We start from the raw sequence: 15812 nt of genomic DNA on the forward strand, positions 1-15812 counted from the left end.
AGAAATTCTAGCGCCATCTCAGGGACACACTTTAATCACAGATAACATGTATTTTCAATTGAAAAATCGTATAATAATTGATACTGTACGATTAAACGGCAGATCTCTATGCATTTATAAGATACGGGAGTTTTTAGAAGATTACAAAATATAAGTTTTAGTAGAATTTAATACAGTTGTCATTACTGCAAAAAAATACAATTTTACGTAATTTCAATTTCTTCAAGATTATTTATGTATATGTGAATTAGTATAAACTATCACGCTCTGCTTATAGAACGAATATATAACTGTTCGTTGTAGAGAAAGCATTTTATTGTCGCGCGAATAAAATAAATACGCGCTAAAGGAACGAATTCATTGCGAAAAATGCCGTATCCGGATATTGGCGTTGCTAAACAATCGTTGAATATTGTATTGTAAGATAATGAGATGGATGCCTACAGGGTGTGACAAAAATGTTAGAGGATCCGGAAATGGGAGATATGAGGTGATTTGAAACAAGTTCTTCCTTAGCAAACGTTAACGGTAACGTTGGCTACGCACTGCGATTGGTAACCGACGTTACCGCGGGAACTTGGCCAGCAGACTCGCGCTCTGGTTGGTCGGGGTTTTTTTAATATCTCGTTAACAAAGCCTCGGATAACATTTTCGCTAAAGAAAAACTTGTTTCAAATCACCTCACGAGTTTCCCATTTCCGGGTCCTCCAACATTTTTGTTACACCCTGTATTTGAATCGTTGGTGCACTTGTGAGAATGGACCGTCTCGTTCGTAGCCCTCTAATGGCGATAGAAGAAGATGCATGCACACGTCGAGTATGTATCACTATACTTTTTCTACGTTACGGATGATTATGGCGAAGTTTGCCAGATGGAAGTGAAGTGTTGTGTAAAGAGTACGTTTGTCGAATTTATCAAACGAAGTTTATTAAAGTGAGGGTAAGCGAGACGATGGATTAGATTCTGTTTCGCCGTTTCGATGAGTTTACGGGAAGCTATCGCACCTGCGAATGGAAGTTTCCCTCGTATGAATTCCGTGCTAATATCTGTCCTTTCCTCCAGCCATACCTGAATGTACAATAATAGACTTGGCTGGAACCTGCAGCCTGATTAAATAAATAGTATTGTCTATCTCTCGAACTGCTCCACCACTAGTAACCCAACTACCCTTTCGTCCGGCGCAAATAGACTGAATCGGACGCAGCGAGATTTTTTGCTGTTTTATTAAAAAGTCGCCAGACACATAACCTTGTTAACAGCAGTGCTTTTGCAGAGTTTAATTTCATCGTAATGTAATTTTCATCGGAGTATATTAGTGATTAGCAGAACTGTGTGGAAACGTAGTATTTCTCGAATCCGTTCTATTCAACTTCTGTTAACGATCGAGTTATTTAGTTTATTCCAGCGGTTTATTCGCGTAATTTTGATTGTTTTTATAATTATAATCAGTCTTCGCTCCGTTTATTTATTATTTCACTGTCTTTATTGCGTTACGATCAATAATAGATCATTGTATAAGCGTGGGCCATTATACTATTTATTCAATAGAAATATAGAATTTTATTAATTATAATTTATAATCGTTTAATGTGACAAGATTTTCAAGGTCCATGAAATTTTTATTCGCAGCGCAGAAACATGGAGGGTCAACAGTTTTGCTTAAGGTGGCATAATTTTCAAAACACGCTATTAAGCTCCCTTCCTAAATTGCTGGATGGTGGTTATTTAACGGATGTCACGTTAAGTGCAGGTGGCAGACACATACATGCACATAAAATTATACTTTCGGCTTGTAGTTACTATTTCAAAGAGTTGTTCAAGGTATTCATAGTATGATTATGTAGATTATGAAATGTTGAAGCTGTATGGAATAAGAATCGAAACTGTGAATATGATATGGTATCAATGTAAATAAATTTTTAGGATTTAAGTTCTTTGCAACATCCTGTAATTGTATTACCTGGAATGGAATATGCAAATTTGTGTGCATTAGTCACATTTATGTATAACGGTGAGGTGAATATTTATCAAGAACAATTGCCTGCACTTTTGGCTATGGCAGACACTCTGCATATACGTGGACTGGCAGACATTGCTGGGGTAAGGAATCTCATATGTGCTTTTAATTAGTATAATAAATACACAAAGCTGTGTGGTTATACAAAACATTCTGGACTGGTAAGTTCCTGTTATAGTTAATAATATTATAGGTTTTCTTAATACCTTATTGTTTTATTTTGAATGCATATCTTTGGTATATCATACTTTTATCTGTTTTTTTTTTCTTCTCTATGACTGTTCTACCAAACCTCTCATTTTAATGCTTTGCACATGAAATGCATGATTGCATTTTCAGTATAAATGCCATGCAATTAATTTATTGCAAAAATTCGAAAATAGTATAATACGGAATTTAAACAATCAAATTAATTACTCTTTTCAGACCATAAGAATATTATAATTCAAGATTCTATTATTATATTAATTTATAAGGAATAATTTCGTTGTATTTGATTGTATTTACATTAAAATAGCAACAGGTAATTAATATTATCTGATAAATTACTGTTCCTTGCCCAGCAAAGCTTGTCTCAGTGTGAATTGTATAAAACATGAGTAACAAAGCATGTATTTTTTTCGTTGCCTTATATAAATATTAGCAATTCCTTGCTGGTAATTGTTATTTCCTTGTGTAACCTGTTATCCAAAAATATGAAGATACATTTAAAACATTACACTTAAACAACAATTTACAATAATTATATTAGTATTAACAGATCTTATCGTCTAAGTTCGAAAACTTTCGTAAACAAAGAATTGTTGTCCAATAAATGCAATCATTTCAGAATTACTTACTAATAGTTATTGGAACTTCGGTCTGTATTAATGTATTAAAATTTACATTTATGATTTCCGAAAGTAGTTTAAACATTGCGTACTTTACAAGTATTCAAATTCGTCTTCTTTCTTATCCTTTTCTTCAGAAAAATCTTGCAAAATTTTATTTCTCATTTCACGTACCGCCTCTCGTACAACACATTCATAATTTGCATGCAGTATTATTAATTAAGTGCATTAATCATGTACTCGGATACTAAAGATGAAAGTATCGCCTTCTTTATACAGTACTGTAAGGAAATACTATCTAAAGCAAAACGCATATTCGCTTCTTCCTTTCTTAATCTTTATATTACCCTATGATCGTGTTGTTTTGTTCAGGTCACTTAAATACATTCACTGTCGTTCCTCAAGAAGTACCACACGATGGAATTACCTACTACACATGTCATGTTCATACGTGCATCAAAGGAACGATAATGAATATAAACGATATCCACGAGATCAAGGTCGTTGTGTGTGTTGCAACTAAATGCAAGTGGATGCATCCCATGGAACCTTTCCCATAGAATGAGTTTACAGGTATATCTAAAATAGCTTTCTCCAAGAATCTACACAACTAAACTATCGGTAGATCTTTTAGAACAGTTAAGCGTCACTTTTTGTTCTTATTTTTTTTTTCTACACAACATCTACTACATTGCATTACAATAATAAAAATGCTTAATACTTTTAGTCGAGAGTGGTTATAACAAACATTTAGAACCGATGTACACATATTTAACAGTCTTATATACGTTCGTCAAAAAAGGAAGAAACAGACTGCATGGAAATTTTTGTCAGAAAATAACATGCTGAAAAATCAAAGAAGTCAGGCTTAATATCATTATATTTCGCAAAATCGCACATTAAGATTATTACGAAATATATAATCTACTTGAAACGTTTGAAACCAAGACAGTTACTGACAGGTTTTTAGTGATAAAAGATTTTCAGGAATTTCCGAGGCTAGGTAGAACAGAAAATTTGAAAAGTAAAGGCTAAATCTTATGAAACGAAGACAATTGATATTCCAGATGAAAACCTACATTTTCCTGGTTCCCCGTAGTTTACTATTCTTTATTATTATTTTCTTTTTTACAGAAAAATTCGCGACACGACAATGGTTTGTATGTACAACCGCCACCGATGCAATTGCCAGAGAAAACGTTACCTGAAACGCCGATAAAGAAAGAAAGTAAAGACAGTATCACCAGCGGGGAGTCCCTGGAAACGGTTCTGGCAACCGAATCAACGGAAAACACAGAGGAATCGTTCAATGACCATGAAAGTATACCGTACTGCGTGAAGACTAAGCCTTATTACTCCATTAATGCAAAGTTGAATCAGCGAGAAAAAATCAGTATTCCGTCTGTTAATACATCGTCCAATAAATACGCGGAGCAAGCGTATTCGGATAGTGGAATGGATGAAAGTACGTCGGTTTTAGAAGATCAGATCACTCCGGTGGAAGACACGAAACCGCCGCCAGTTTGGGACGCGAACTTCAAATTTCTCACCAGCTCCGTGACCGGTCGGACGTCTCAAAATTACAATAAATCCAGTGTCACTTGCCTTATCTGTGGGAAACAATTAAGTAATCAGTACAATTTGCGGGTACACATGGAGACTCATAGTAATAGTTCGTATAGTTGTACAGCCTGTTCGCACGTATCGAGATCGCGTGACGCGCTACGGAAGCACGTTTCCTACAGACATCCGGTAGCATCGTCTCAAAAACGTTCACGATACAGCACACCGAAACCATAGAAGCTATAATATTATCTATTTAGATATCTTGATTCTTATCATACCCTTATTTTAGGTTATCTCTTTATAAAGAACAAAAAAAAAGCATAAGTTAACGATGTGTTATTCGACTTGGACCCAAGTATATTTTATGAACTAAAAAAACATTGAGATATAAAATTGAAAAGGTAGGTTGTAAATGTTCTGATTTCTTTTTGTTATTTATTTGTTAGGATATTTCGTCCCTTTGAGCGCCAGCTTTTTTCTTGTGATCAAGAAAGGATGGCGTTTGCTACGAAGTATTTTGATTATTATTATAAGGTTCTTGAAAATGCTTCCTTAACCAAGTGGTATGTGCTCCCTGTAATTACACTTCGATCGCGTTGTCGCAATTTAGTTGAAGAAAGTCCGATATAGTGTTAAGTAAAACAAATTAAAAAAAAAGAAAAAAAATAGATACAAAGCAATATAAAGACCTCCAGATTTATATGATACCTTAACTGTGTTTTCCATGGACAAGGTAAACATCGCCGCTGAATATAAAAGTTGAATATTTTATTAAACCGCGAGAATTTAGGAGACGGAGATTCACTATAAAAACTTACGTACCTCATCTTTGTAAGAGATTCAGTACTAGACTGATTAAGAATAAGGCAAGTTAATAAGTATGTAATAACGCCTCGATTATTTTTTCGTTTTTGAATGTACAAATAACTTAAAAAGTGTGATCGCGTTCCTCCGAAACCCTTAGTGTTCGAATTGTTACTGTTTTCTTGTTATCGTTACGCTGTTTTAATAAAGAGACAGAGTAGACAACAGACGTTTCCGTTGAGATGTTTTTTCTTTTTTTTTTTCATTTTTCTTCCACAATCAATTCTTTTTACAATTACCCAGTAGAAATCGAAGAATCAAAGAACACCGTGTCGCTTTCATTACGCTGTAAATACATAAAAAATAATTACAGTATGTAAAAACGTTATTTATAATTGACGCTGCGAGAGAATGTAAAAAAGTATCCCGATGGTTTTTGTTTGTAGAGTGTCTCTCGTTTGTGATCCTCTCCTTTCAAATGTACCGAATATAAAAAAGATCACAGTACGATCTGTTTAATCTTATTGAAGGATCGTATTAAAAAATAATACACAATATCCATTGACTACGAAATAAATAAAATGCATCCAAAGATAAGCTCTTTAAAAGACGAAAAATAAGATAAATATTTCACAAAATTAATTAAATCTTTTCTATACGCCACATCTTAGTATTGCAGTCCTGTCCAACTGAGATCAATGTTTCCTCGTCCAGCCACACTAGACGTGTTATTTGACTTTGCGGGTGAGCATCTGAAACGAAAAATTGCGAGTTTATTTATTATTTTTTTAATAAATAATAAATTTCATTTACGTAATAAATTACACTTACTTTTAATAATAGTATGCTTCGCTGGATTCGTCACGCTCCAGATGATAATCGTTGTATCCAAGCTACCACTTGCAACCATAACCGAGTCAGGAGACCATGCCACAGAATTCACTCTTGCATTGTGGAAACCCCATTCTCTATTGTGCGCAAGCTGTAAAATAACGTTTCGTTGAACAATATTTCGAAAAGCATCAATTTCGGCACGCACAGCAATAAAGTCGAAGCGAAAGCTCTACTCACCCTCTAAAAAATCCCACAAGCGTTTAGGAGGAGCAATCGTTACAAACAAATTTGTATGTAAAACACGAACGTACTAGCGGCTACATATATTATATATTTCGCCCTTTATAGACATTACTACGTGCATAAGAAGCGGTGATATATGAATTTATGTTACTAGCATAGTAAGACCTTGCATAAGTTATGGCAATGGCACCTTTGATTTAAAAGCGACTAAACACTTTGTTTTTGAAACTGTACATAAACAGTGTAAACTTTAGTTCTCGTAAGTTGTTTAACCATTGGAATGATTCTTACCTTGTACTCCGGAACAACATAGAGAATCACTTTCCTGTTCGCGTCGCAGGCTACTAAATATTTACTGTCGGGGCTGTAAGAGGCGTCTGTGACTGGACCCAAATGTTCCAGTTCGGTTTTGGGAGTCAAACTTGTGCCCGACAAGGTATAAATATGAACCTGTGAATTACATTTCAAGGGACTACTACATCGAATTAAGTAATTGTGTAATTTCATGAAAAATAAGAAAATTAATAAACATACTGTATTGTCTGATGTAGCTCCTATAGCTACATCGCCATTTTCCTGATTGATCGACACACAGGAAGGTTCGTAATCGATTGGTACACTCGACACCTTCCGGCCATCTTGGGTAACTGTGATCTAAAAATAGAATTACCGTTAATCTGTAATTAATAAGCCATTAAATCGTTACGAACATGCAGGGTAATTTTACCTGTCGCATAGTTGCAATTACAACAATGTCATTGTAAATGTCTAAACCACGCGGTTGGGATTCCAGCTTAACAGCAGACGCGCCTGTGTACGCGTTTGTGGAAATTTCAACGATTCTCAAGGTGTCGTCGATGCCGGCTGTGTATAGTAGATCCTTCGCAGCTTTCATCCCGTTAATTTGATTTCCGTGCCCGTGACCCTGCACGCGATCATTCTCTCCCGTTTTTGCATTCCAATTGGTAATATATCCATCATGAGATCCAGTATATATTGTACTTCTATCTGGACTCAATGTTAATACTGTTATTGGCTTATTATGTCCCTGAAAAGTACGACAATGTTGCAACCTATTCTTGACGAACAATCTTCGTTACATATCTCAATTTAGTTACCTTGATTATTCTAATTGGTTTCTCGGGATTGTTAGCGTCTAGATAATTAATGAAACCACTCAACGATACAGACAGCAAATGATCTCCTTGCCACAAACAGCTAACCTACAAGAACGAAACGCGTTTTTACTTAAATAAAAATTCAATGTTTTCCATAGGATATTGCGAAGCTATAAAAATTTGGCAACGCGATACAAGTTTTTGTATCTTTGAACTAATGGTGCCGTACCTGTTGATCATCGACCATTGTTCCCATATTAAATTCGTTAACCAACGAGCGCGTTTCCACGTCCCATAATTTGCACGTTTTATCCCCAGAGGCAGTTAATATTTGTGTGCCATCAGGTTTCCAAGCTACCTACAAGATTGTAGGAAACTAATTTTAATAGTATGCGCAATATTATTTTTATTGACTATAGTTGTTTCACTGATTTCATTAATAAAACGAATGTTTAGACCTTACAACCGTAGAATATTTGGCTTGCTTACTCCGTATACTCCGCCTTGATGTGCAGGCGATCCGACTTCTCCGACTAAATCCGAGGATGTACCGTCGTAAATAAATACTTTTCCGTCAAAGCCTGCGGACGCAAATAGATTGCCACTAGGCGAGTAACGGACAGCTTGAACAAATCTGGTATGCTCCTGTTTGGTCATTCTAAATGAAAAAAAAAACAATTAGTTTAATATATACGAGATGTTACAATCGAGTTTCAAGAATAATTTTATTTCCGTCGAACTCAACGTAACTGTTCACATTGTTGCCACTTTGCCTACGGATGTAATACTTCGACTGTTGGACGCTAGATGGCAGATTAACAAATGACAACAATGTAAACGCGAGCTTTTTTTGGACAACGCTTTATACAACGTACTTAAACTTAAATGGCGGCCCTTCGAAGACAGCAATGGTGTTATCCTCACTCCCAGTGATCAATCTGAAGGGTCTTGTAGGTCTGAAGTCGCACGAATTGATAGGCTTACTCTGGCCAGAAATTTCACCTACAGATGTTCCGGTTTCCGCCATAAATACATGACCAAATCTGAAGATGCGTACAAAAAATTCGGTTATTACTAAATCTAACGCTGCGTCGACGAAATATTGTGCTGCTTACCTTTCCCTTCCCTCTCCAACTACTACCATACGCTGGTTATCAGGTGACCATGCTATATCTTTAATGGGTCCACCAATGGGATGGAATTCATTCTTCAAAATGTGCTCTTTATTCACCGTGTCCCAGATACGTACTTTACCAGACTGATCTGCAATAAAAAATTTGGTAAATTTTGTATGTATATTAACATGTACACCATAGGTGAAATAAGAATGTCAGAAATTCTACATACCACCTGATGCTATATAGAATCCACTGGGCGAATACTTTGCAACATTGACTGCACAAGAATGTTCCGTATAAATATCGGCAATGGCTGGATTCTACAAAATAATAAGATAGAATTAACAGATATTTGCATTTAGTGGTACCACAAGGTATAGGTACTAATATTCTAGCTAGTCTGTTAATACACTCACATCAATGTTTCTAATGATAACACTATTGCCATTGGTATACAGAAAATTCTTTCCTTTAGGATCACCACCCAACACAAGGGGCTGTCCTCTTTGTGTCCTGGGCAATGTAGCAAAAATGTATTCTGAAAATTTGAGATAAATAGTAGTAAAATATGACAGTAGTCTGTCAAAATACTTCATGTGAAAAAAAATGTCTTCAGATGTAATATAAAGGTAAATTTATCATTAAATCTGAAATTATAAAAGGTAACTGTATAGTATAATATATCTTTCAACTGGAACTGAAATACACTTCCTTGATACATTGGCATAAGTCCAGTGTGTAATATTCCAGATTATTTTAAGCATGCAAACTGTATCCTGATCTAAAATTACGATGATCTAATCCCAATATTTCATAGAAAATATCTCCAACTGATTTTATTTTATATCAGAAATATTAAAAATCGTACAAAATACAGTCAATTATATAATACGTTAGTTATATGTTACAGGTGGATATACTCTATTTAAGACAATACATTAAATTTACATTTAAATATACATCGAATTTTCAATCAAACTTTATTGACATAAATCATCATTTTTTACATAACTTGTAAAATTCCACAGAGTCGAATCTGGCGAGGTGTAGGTATCTCGAATTATTCGCCGTATCTTTTTTTACACAATCCAAAAAGATAAATTTCAAGCGGTGCCGAAAGAATTGCAACGTAGCAGGGCTCCGGTAAAATCGTATAACAAAATGAAAAATAATATTCGTACGGTGATCGGTGGGTTAAATTTTGCATACGTGTCCAAAAAACAGATAAATTCGTAAATGCTATGCTTGCAGTCTATTCTAACACCATGTATGTGAATCACTGATGCATTTGAAGTGTTATGATTCGGCTTAAGATAAGATACCGGAAAATTGCAAAGCACGGTATTCACACAAAAAGAACGGTAATAAAACAGCTAAGAATTATTAGAAGCTATTTAAGAGTTCGAGTGTCACTCACTTGTTTCATAGGACATTTTTATTCCGTTTATTTCTTTTAAATAATACTTGAAAAAACTCAACAATGAGAATCAGTTCAATGCCTCCTTCGTATCTCTTTGCCACCCCCCCACACACTTTCCACCGAAATACTTGTTCCGCCCTTGCCTTATTTAGCCGAGGCATTGAATACAGTGAACCAAGATCGGTGAATAACTGTACAGCTAGCGACACCTGAACCATACTTTTCAATCTGTAGAAATAGATGAAATCTTCACACACCTTAACGATCGAAATACATATGTAATTGTCTCCACCACTGAAGTTAAACCAAAGTGTTACCACCTGGAGTGATAGTTCTCTCTTATGCTGCACACAAAAAACAGTGCAGATAGCGAATAAACTTTTATCACTGATTGTGCATGAAAACTCATTGCCGTCTGTAATTAATAGTGCACTTTATAACGTATCCTAGTGTGAGGACTTGTTTGTGATTGTGTGCGAGGTGTGGTTTTGTGCGCCACATTTGAATGTGAAGTTAGATAACAAATTTATTAATAATAATTATTTACAAAACTTAACAACGAAAAATTAAACATAAAAACTGAACATCTAAATTAATCCATAAAATAGTATCAAACTTTAACATTCAAATTTAGCGCGTGAAACCACGTATTCACACATAACCTACAAAAAGGGATGAATCGATAGAAGTAAATACGAGTACATTACTCGATACTTTTGTTTCGATACCGAGGTATTGGACTGTTCAGAGATTGTTCCACAAAGATAAGTACATAGTCATCTATTCGATACAAAAGGTTATAGAAATCAAATATCACATTTTATTGCAAGTCACCTATACATATTCAAAAATACAACGTTGGGTGTGTTTTTGGATTTTTCGAGTTACAGTAATCTAACATAGAGGTCTCATATATAGATACAAATCTTATGTACAATCGGAATAACTATATACACACATGAGACAAAGTTTTTGAAAAATAAAGACTTAGACATGGGTATTATAAAATGTCACGTGCATTACGCGCATGCAAATAGGGTAATTATTTTAGAAAGCGAACTGTATAATGAACTGTCAAGTTTTGCTTAAAGAAAACCACTGTAGTGTACCAAAAACAACAAAATTGGGTTTTATTGTAAAAATCACATAAGTTTTATAAATTAAAATAATATATATCGCACACGTAATAATATCGTTTGTTTAATATTACACTAGACATCGTTTCGCGTACATGTTCATATTCAGCGTGAAAAGAAATTTTCAGCGAGGTAAGTTCCTTTATGCCATAACGGCGGACGTCTTTATAAGAGTGAAAATTCAATGGTGTAATGGAGATTTTTCAAAGATCTCGTGTAACTAAATAATGGGACCGTTCAATTATTGGAACTATAATAATTGTACAAACAAAAATATAAATGGATACGATGCAAAAATAAATAACAAATACACAAATGATGAAATAAATAATATATGAATGAAAACGTGTGTGACTGAAAATATCATGGCCGGCAATTATTCGTGCGTGAAAGCATGTGCACGTTACATCTAAACAAAATATATACAGTTGAGTTTGAAATATCAATAGAAAAAAGAAATGATCAACGAAAAAAATACAAAAGCTTAACAGCCGACCAATCGTCAATTAACACCTCACACATTTTTACATATGCTTGAATGCTTTCAGAGTCCGAGAAGTTTTGTTATCAAATGCTCATAAAATGTGAGAATGTCAATTGTAGGAGCAGTCTTTTTCCCATCGCTAACTTTATGTCATTTTCAAAGGTGTATTATGGGATGATAATGGTCAACAAAAAAGAATATCACCTATTTGCTCATCTGTTATAGATACATACACCATTGATTAAAAGCATGGAACCATTACAATTATTGTCTTTCTTTTACACCAGTAATAATACTGCGGAACAAAAACATGGTCGTATACTCTTCACCAATAGTGTACACTTTAAAAACAAAAACTATACATAACAAGCAAACTGTTTAAAATTAAAATCCAGTGAAGTGCTCCTGCCTTTAGGAACCCTTCCAATCGGAAGTCTGTCATTCTGCCATCTACCGTGCAACAGTCAAAGTATCACTTACATCCCGTAAGAAATGATTCTGTTTCCTATCTGCATCGTGAAAGATCAGTTTCATTACAACCTCGAGCTATCGTTTCTCTTCCCTCGGAGTTTTATCAACTCTTAACCTTTTCGGGTACTCATGATCGCTCAGTTTGAACGGTACATACATTCTGTGCGATGACCGTCCACGAGCGTTCTCAACAACTGCGCGTAAGAAACAAGAGACCACTGTGTTTCCACGCGAGGAAAACACATTTCCCCTCTTTCATCCAGGTCTGGCAATTCCAGCGTCAAAGTCGTTTACGGCGAACATACATTTCTCTCGACGGTGAATCTCTCGTGTTCTCTCAATAATAATGTATCCTGCGTTTCGCGACCACCTCTTGAAGTAACCGCCTCTCAAACGGCGGCTGACGTCGATGATTTTTAACCTCGGCAAACGAGTTCCCCTTCGTTAGTTTATCGTAGAACGAGCCCCTGTTCGCCTCGAGTTCCTCGATCGACGGCACACGTGCGTGCCTGTACTCGTCGACGTCCTCGTCGCGTGGCAATGGACGTGTCGAGTCCTCTGGAACCGGTCGACCGTCGGGATACACGCGGATCACCATTGGTCCGACCAGATATGGACCTGTATGCTCTGCAGGTGGTCGAACGTAATCGTGTGACGGGACCGTTTCCTCGCCTAGGCCGTTTGTTTCACTGCCGCCGGTGGCTGTAACGAAAAAAATGTCTACAATTAGCAATTATTTGAAAATTAATTAGACTGACAGAATGATTAGAATGACAGAAAGTATCGATACTTTGCATCGATGCGTATTGATTTTTTGTTTAGTATCGATGCATACAATATATCGGACAGAAAGTATCGATATCAATGCATATTGATACAATATTAGTAAAAAAGTTATTCCTTTTTTCACTGCGTTTACTTGTTTTTCGTTTTATAAAATACGTAATTAAAGACACCTTAGAGTATTTTTAAGATCTATACATTTGTATCGAAGGGATATTGAACTGCGTAGTATCGATACACCGATGTATCGTTGCCTAAAATGTCGATATTCATGAACAGATATATCGATTAGGCCCTAATCATTGGGACATCACTATTCGCTTATTCGCTAGTCTAATCGCATTCGTCTTGCGTGTATGTACGGGCGTGCGAGTCATTTCTTGAACGAGAAGACGTGTGACCTCCGCGTTATGATAATTTCATGTCTAATATCTTCACGTTACTCCAAGCCGATGGCTTCCTGCTTCCGGCAGATCGAACATTCGGGCGCCTCTTTATCGCAAGGACTTTCCAAATGGACGTGCAGGAATCTCATTCATCCGAGATATCCTCGTCGTTTTAAACGCAATATCTTTGAACCGAGTGAACTGGTCATCGCGTGGCGTGTGCAATTTTGCACGTACGGCAATTTCCAACGCGTTCGCGTTTGCTTGTCAGTGTACGATCGAAAAAGTCTAGTGGAAAATCTCGAACGTCTACAGAGGATAAGTGAACGCACAGGTAAGAAGAATGTTTTGCGCTATTAAACGTGATCTCGTTCGAGGCAAATGATGACAAAAAAGAAAAAAACTTTCTATAGTGGAAACGGGGCCCCAACGAGACACGTCGGAGAGAACTTTCTCGCGGCGCCATTTGTCTTCGTTCCGTCTTGGGTCACAAACTATCGGGTCCCCGATTCCACACACGCCAATAACAATTATTTTCCCGCGGTTCTGCTGCACGGGCGATTTCAAGTTTCACGGTTAATGTAAAGGTTAACGAGCGTGTCTTGCCGTTGGTGTTTTGGTCTCGCTTGAAATACCATCCCACGAGATCGTTAATCTCGACAACGAACAAGAAGTTTTGGTTTTCCATCGATTAGAACTTTCACCGACTAATTACTTTCATACGCGGCGCAAACAGAGTTATCTCGTACTGGAACTACGTTGTATTAATGTAATCTTAAGGAACTTGCTTTCTACGGGTAAACTTGGGTTGCAAATTTACGAACCCCTTCGACTCTTATCTTTGTGCCCGGACTTTCTACGTTACTTGATTAATTTCGACAAAAAGAAAAAAGGTAAAAGAATTTTTTTATCCATTTCTGATCTGCTTTTCTGCCAGGTTTTATTATCCCTCGTACGTTTTCAAAGTATGATCACTCAAGTTTAAAATATTATGTACATACCTAATGGGTCAGATCCGGTTGTAAAGAAAGAGTCATCTGGCTCGTGCCCGATCCTCGTAGAGTATCTGTTCTTCCCCAGGGCACGCCAGACTGTGACAAAAATGATTAACAGTTAATAATAATAAAATTGCTAATAGCACTAGGAAGTAACTAGACACAGACTCGAGACAATGTTCTAGTGATTCTTGCCGTTTTAGTCGTAAATTGTTTAGCCTTTCGATGTTTATATCGAGTATACTCATCGTAAAAAGATAGCATTTTTTTAAAAATACAGTTCTTAAAAAAAAATTTGCATTTACTGTTTATAGTAAAATTTAGGTAAAACAAAAAACATATTCGTAATTTTAACATATTTCAGAACCATTCAGGACAAAAAAAAAGAATATATGCAAATGCATTTACTCTGCTTTTGTCGAGTATACTCGTCACAGCTTAATAAACAATTACGGACACGAATGCACGTTTTCAAAATGAAATAAAACACTTAAAGTGTTAACTGCAACCCACAAGAATCATTTAAGATCATCGAATTTGAACCGTAATGCCGATCGAAATGTAATGTACTGTGGTTACTTACTCATTTCTTTTGCGCCACGCTGATACGGATCCAACGTGTCGAGGCCAATGTCATCCATGTTGGCCAAATTTCGGAGACCGGAGACCAACAGATTCTTGTTGCAATCCGGCATCGAGGAATCCGCGCAGTATTTGGCCACCTGCTGGCTGAACATCCTGAACAGATGACTCATCTGGAACAAAACACATTTTTGGTTAATTAGGAGGACCAAGATATAAAAATAATGGCTGAATTGTAAGTAATGTTGAACGTAATATAACACGATCCAGTTCACAACTATTATTTTACTTAGGATCGCGGAGATATTAAACGATTACGATCGAAGATGTGTTCCGATGTTTAACCAATGTGAAATCTGTATAGGGTTGTTATTATGTATCCTCAATATTTGTTCTTATCCCTCTTAGTACCTTACAATTTTTTTGTATACCTATGTACCATCTACAAATACCTTGGAGAATTACGCGCTTTAACGGTATTTATTAAAATTAACACATTGTTTTCTAAAAATGTGCCGTAAACTGAACCGAAACTGAAATCGGATTAAAATGAAGAAATTTAATCAAAGATCAGACGTCAATATACATAAATTTTTTAAAATAAAGAATTACAATTATAGCGTCATTTCAAGTTGAATGTTTCTTAAACAATATTCCGTGACGCGTGTAATTGGAAAAACCGCTAGAAATTGTCAGTGATTTATTTTTATCTTGTACACAAAGTACCGATCATCGCGAAAGCTGTTTTCCATTCCCTGAGGGGGGACAAATGCATTCCGAACGCGTCCGGTGAAACTCCCGGCAATGTGTAACGCACGGGATATCGGACACGATAGTTATAACAAACAAATATATATGCGAGTCGCGACCCCGTCCGTCCATCACGTATCGGGCCTGATTGCGATACACGCCTTTTTCTTTTTTTACGTTTTCGTCACGATAAATTCAAACCGTCGAGAAACATGCCCCCGTTCGCGTGCTCCCCCCCCCCCCCCCCCCCCCCGGAAACGCAATATATCGCTGT

At 36.3% G+C, this 15812-nt stretch overlaps 3 protein-coding genes across 4 annotated transcripts in view; 1 reads left to right on the plus strand and 2 right to left on the minus strand.

Moving 5' to 3' along the window:
- The first annotated feature begins 889 nt into the window (after positions 1-889).
- On the plus strand, positions 890-4648 carry LOC107193298 (protein abrupt-like). Its single transcript, XM_015582702.1, has 4 exons — positions 890-940; positions 1631-1822; positions 1925-2101; positions 3983-4648. Exons 2-4 carry the CDS (start codon positions 1640-1642, stop codon positions 4646-4648), a joined length of 1026 nt encoding a protein of 341 aa, XP_015438188.1. The 5' UTR covers positions 890-940; positions 1631-1639.
- A 1069-nt stretch (positions 4649-5717) lies between these two features.
- On the minus strand, positions 5718-10007 carry LOC107192073 (actin-interacting protein 1). 2 transcript variants are annotated; one of them, XM_015581268.1, is made up of 14 exons: positions 9949-10007; positions 8948-9069; positions 8761-8851; positions 8529-8676; positions 8289-8456; positions 7903-8071; positions 7643-7771; positions 7414-7518; positions 7023-7343; positions 6830-6949; positions 6587-6745; positions 6290-6292; positions 6050-6200; positions 5718-5970 (listed from the first exon to the last, which is right to left on the minus strand). In XM_015581268.1, the coding sequence occupies exons 1-14, from the start codon at positions 9962-9964 to the stop codon at positions 5861-5863; spliced, it is 1812 nt and encodes a 603-aa protein (XP_015436754.1). In that variant the 5' UTR covers positions 9965-10007; the 3' UTR covers positions 5718-5860. The 2 variants fall into 2 exon arrangements, with proteins under 2 accessions (XP_015436754.1, XP_015436760.1); XM_015581274.1 differs by lacking the exon at positions 6290-6292.
- Positions 10008-12379: 2372 nt separating this feature from the next.
- Positions 12380-15812, minus strand: part of LOC107191789 (rhythmically expressed gene 5 protein) — a 6754-nt gene continuing 3321 nt past the window's right edge. Inside the window, exons 2-4 of the mRNA XM_015580905.1 lie at positions 14790-14961; positions 14213-14302; positions 12380-12744 (exon numbers count right to left, since the gene is read on the minus strand). Coding sequence (XP_015436391.1) covers positions 12380-12744; positions 14213-14302; positions 14790-14961 — 627 coding nt within the window. The remainder of the gene's footprint in view (positions 12745-14212; positions 14303-14789; positions 14962-15812) is intronic.

Source organism: Dufourea novaeangliae, unplaced genomic scaffold (assembly GCF_001272555.1).
Source record: "Dufourea novaeangliae isolate 0120121106 unplaced genomic scaffold, ASM127255v1 scaffold7, whole genome shotgun sequence".
NCBI classification, from domain to species: domain Eukaryota; kingdom Metazoa; phylum Arthropoda; class Insecta; order Hymenoptera; family Halictidae; genus Dufourea; species Dufourea novaeangliae.

Bases quoted from the DNA above. Each gene is read 5' to 3' on its own strand.
- LOC107192073 (XM_015581268.1), bottom strand. The intron at 8,072-8,288 runs GTACGTTGTATA...TTTTTCATTTAG, and splicing joins GGGCCGCCATTTAAGTTTAA to AATGACCAAACAGGAGCATA. The intron at 7,344-7,413 runs GTAACTAAATTG...CGTACTTTTCAG, and splicing joins AACCAATTAGAATAATCAAG to GGACATAATAAGCCAATAAC.
- LOC107193298 (XM_015582702.1), top strand. From the start codon at position 1,640: ATGGAGGGTCAACAGTTTTGCTTAAGGTGGCATAATTTTCAAAACACG. The intron at 1,823-1,924 runs GTATTCATAGTA...ATAAATTTTTAG, and splicing joins ATTTCAAAGAGTTGTTCAAG to GATTTAAGTTCTTTGCAACA. The intron at 2,102-3,982 runs GTAAGGAATCTC...TCTTTTTTACAG, and splicing joins GACTGGCAGACATTGCTGGG to AAAAATTCGCGACACGACAA.